General features: G+C 34.1%; 1 protein-coding gene across 1 annotated transcript in view; it reads left to right on the top strand.

The window, feature by feature from the left end:
- Nucleotides 1-340: 340 nt before the first annotated feature.
- The window catches only part of LOC111088660 (testis-specific serine/threonine-protein kinase 4-like), a 5,722-nt gene continuing 2,273 nt past the window's right edge, over nucleotides 341-3,789 (top strand). The window contains exons 1-2 of the mRNA XM_022399389.1: nucleotides 341-612; nucleotides 1,960-2,092. Coding sequence (XP_022255097.1) covers nucleotides 341-612; nucleotides 1,960-2,092 — 405 coding nt within the window. The remainder of the gene's footprint in view (nucleotides 613-1,959; nucleotides 2,093-3,789) is intronic.

Below are 3,789 nucleotides of genomic sequence, written 5' to 3'. Positions count from 1 at the left end.
AAGTATCGCTTTGTCCTATTACTTCTGTAGAAAACCAATAATATAAAGTGATGAAAAAGATCGTTGATAGTTTAATATTTGTGTCATAAATCACCTAGATTGTAGATTATGTTGTTTACATTTAGAATATATATATATACAGTTTTTGTGGTTTTAATCAAAAATATTTATCGTATTACATTATCATACTTCACAGCTTTTGGCGTTAAAACCGTATTGTTGACGTTACCTGATAAACAGTGACTGGTAAGTTGTTAAGGTAGTCTTCATTCATGAATCAGTAAACTACACAATGGCTGTGTTACAATCTAAACGTAAATATTATAGATAAGATTTATAAATGTCTAACGACAAAGTAGAATGCGAAAAGAGACGAACCGTTCTCGAAGCTTTAGGCTACGAAGTTGGAGGAACACTTGGACACGGTTCTTATTCAGTGGTGAAAATGGCACACTCGCAAAGATATTTGCAGGTAGCTATGAAAATTATCTCAAAACGGAAAGCCCCCAAAGATTTTCTGGAGAAGTTTCTGCCAAGAGAAATATATGTAATTAGGTTTATTCGGCATGAAAACATTGTTACTTTTTTCGAAACAATTGAAACTGTTAATAGGTAAGTTTCAAAGGAATAAACTGTCTTGTAAAAGGGTAGACGGTTAGACAAATACGTTTAAAAAGAAGCACGGATACAGAGGTAACTGAATAATATTTTTAAACGTAATATTTCAACACTTGGTATGATAAGAAGGAGTGAAGGCAAAATACGAAAGGTGAATATATTTTTACAATTCTATGTTTGTTAGAACTATCATAAATGTAACGTGCCTAACAATATTAATTAGGCCTACCACCCTATATTTTTTGTACAGATGTTACATATCACGAATGGGGTTCCAATAAAAAGTCGATTTTGATTCTACGGGTAGAATATTTTAAACCCGCTTTCAGACATCATCGAAAGACGGAAACTTATCGGATACACTACGCCGCTACAGTACATAAAATATTTCGAAACGTACTTACTATATGACATATACACACACAAAAGTTCGTGATTTTAGCTTATATTCACATCGTTTATGTTAACACGAGGCTTACGCATTACAATAAAGTTGTTACTGAAACGTACGTCTACGAGCTCTATGCTTAGTTGTGCAACGCTGTAAAAAACTTAGATTATTTTTTTAGATAACTTACGATATTTTTCATTGATAGGTTCTTTCACTCCTTGTGCACAAAGTATAAAATAGTATTCCGTTTATTGCAAGTGACTTTGGTATAGAGTCAGGCAAAATTACATATTTACTACCTGAAAAAACAATCTGTACCACAATTTTTTTACAGGTGTGGAAAGTTCTTTGTGATATATTAAATCTGGAGAAATGTATGTCTTTCTCAGTACCATACATTTTTTAAATGTTTTTAATCCTTCCTACTGTATTTGAGCTAGCCGTAATTAATTTAGCAGTCAGAGACTAGAGGGAAGGTAGCTGGTAAACACCACCAACCGCCATCTTATTTACCAACGAATGGTGGAATTTACAATCAAGTTATAATGCCCCCATATTCAGTATATCTTGTACAAAGTTTTATCAAAAAAAGTATTTCAACACCATAGAAGGAAAAATGATTTTCAAGTTCAAGGCATATAAATGAACCAGTAAAATATTATTCCGGGCATTTTTGGGTGTGACAGTTGCCGAAATATCCGTGTAAGTTAAATAATTCTTTATATGCAATGTTATTAACTTTTTGAAAACAATTTAATTTTTCCCTTTCTTGTTCCCCTCGACCAACTTATTCACCTGTGTTAAAAGAAAGATGTCTCAAATGATTAGTAAATATTCAAACAAATAAAACATTATTTGAAAAGAAAAAAAAAATTATCACCAGAAACGATTTTTTTATCGTGGCTTTATTTTTAGTTCATAAAACGAATATTTAAACTTTATATGAATAGATATTATATTGTCATGGAATTAGCCGTTGAAGATCTATTGGAAAGAATACAAAAAGAAAATGTCATTGAAGAGAATAAAGCGTGCAAATGGTTCCATAATTTGGTAGATGGCGTTGCGCATTGCCACGAAAGAGTAAGTATTAAATATGATTCTTGTTAGTTTTGTCAAAAGTAATCGAAGATTTACTATTTAAAAGGTTCTGGCGAGTATACTGACGGAGATTCGTGAACATAAAAACAAACTTTGGTATATATTTACTATTTTAATTTTGTGCTATTGACTCGTGGCATTTACGGATATAGCAGTGCATTTGTAAATTTTACTTTTTTTGTATCGCATTCACAATTTTAGGAAAATCTAACCATGTTTGGTGAAAGAAAACATTTAAGAAATCAAATTCGATGACAAGGAACCCACTTTGAGACTAATAATGGCTGGAGACGGCTTGAATGGGTAATGAAGAAAAACTTATATATTAAAGTTTTTCTTCATTACCCATTCAAGCCGTCTCTAGTCTTTTGCCTAGAAGGCGTTTCTGTTCTACTAGCGGCATTACTTAAGCAAAACCAACTTCACTTGAAGGTATAAATAGAGATCAGAATAGAAAAGACAAAAACTTTTAGCTTATGCCAACCCAAATCAAAAAGATCGAGGGCCAGTGAAGATTACACAATTTTGAAGCTGAGGCGCAAACAAAAGGGTGTGGGAGGAGCGGGGCAGGCGAAGGTGTTTTTTTGTTTTTTTTTGGTTGTTGTTAAGATTAAGTGGAAGGAAACTTCTGGGCTACCCTTTCAACAATGAATAGTATGATTAGCAGTCACATTATAATGTCCCCACGACTTGAAAGGGAGAACATGTTTGGTGGGACGAGGATTCGAACTTGCCGATTGCGAGTCAAGCTCCCTAACCACTTGGCCATGCCAAGCCAAAACCCTTGGAAGAAAAAAGTAAGAAGCTCTAAGAAAATATAATTATTTTTGCTGTAGAATGTTTTCATTACTATTTGTTTTAGTGAAATTAAAATTTATTCTCTCTCTCTATTTCGCGTCAAATCAGTGCCATCAGTACATTTCTCGGGCATAAGTTCCTGAGTATTAATACAAGTGCTGTATACAAGAGGTGGGGGGAATAACAATGCTTGTATATTCTACAAGGTTCTATATCGGTTTGGCGATTTTTTTATTATGTAGCGAGGTGTCACATTGACTCTGCAAATTAATTACGCACTTCTTGAACTCAAATAACGTTAAAATTTACTTATAACGTCCTGACACAGTTCATACGCGGATGCATACAACAAGAAAATGCGTTAATAAATTACAAAAAAAAATGTTAAAACATGTATTACAGACACCTTTAGCGGCTGTCGCAGCCAACAGTTCATTTGACTCGCTAGACTCGGGTACTCACGCTTCGACCTGACTGAATTGCTTCGAATTTTTAATCAATTCTTACTGTGTTTGGCTAAACCACGCCCCTTTCCTTGGCACCGCCACCATCGGGAATCTATACCAAAATGGCCTATATGCTTTCTAGGCCGTCTTGGGGCAGTAAATATTAACATTATTAACTACTAGGATGATTATTGAACATTGGACTCTCGTCATTTTACGCAAAACTACAGACCAACAAACATGGGTGCCCATAGAAATATTTTCAGGGGGGGGGCAAAACATGTATGTAGGGGATCAGCTTTTACAATTTAAGTCAACAGACTAAAAGAATATGTGTTATTGTTACGTATCAGCTTGTTTGTATCCGGTAGAAATTCTTTCCATGGATCTTCAGCGATACAAGTCCTTTTTTGATTAAACCAGTTTATTCTACCT

This window comes from Limulus polyphemus, unplaced genomic scaffold, assembly GCF_000517525.1.
Source record: "Limulus polyphemus unplaced genomic scaffold, Limulus_polyphemus-2.1.2 Scaffold4205, whole genome shotgun sequence".
NCBI classification, from domain to species: Eukaryota; Metazoa; Arthropoda; class Merostomata; order Xiphosura; family Limulidae; genus Limulus; species Limulus polyphemus.
The sequence above is the reverse complement of the archived record's forward strand: the minus strand, read 5'-3'. Positions and strand labels throughout refer to the sequence as shown.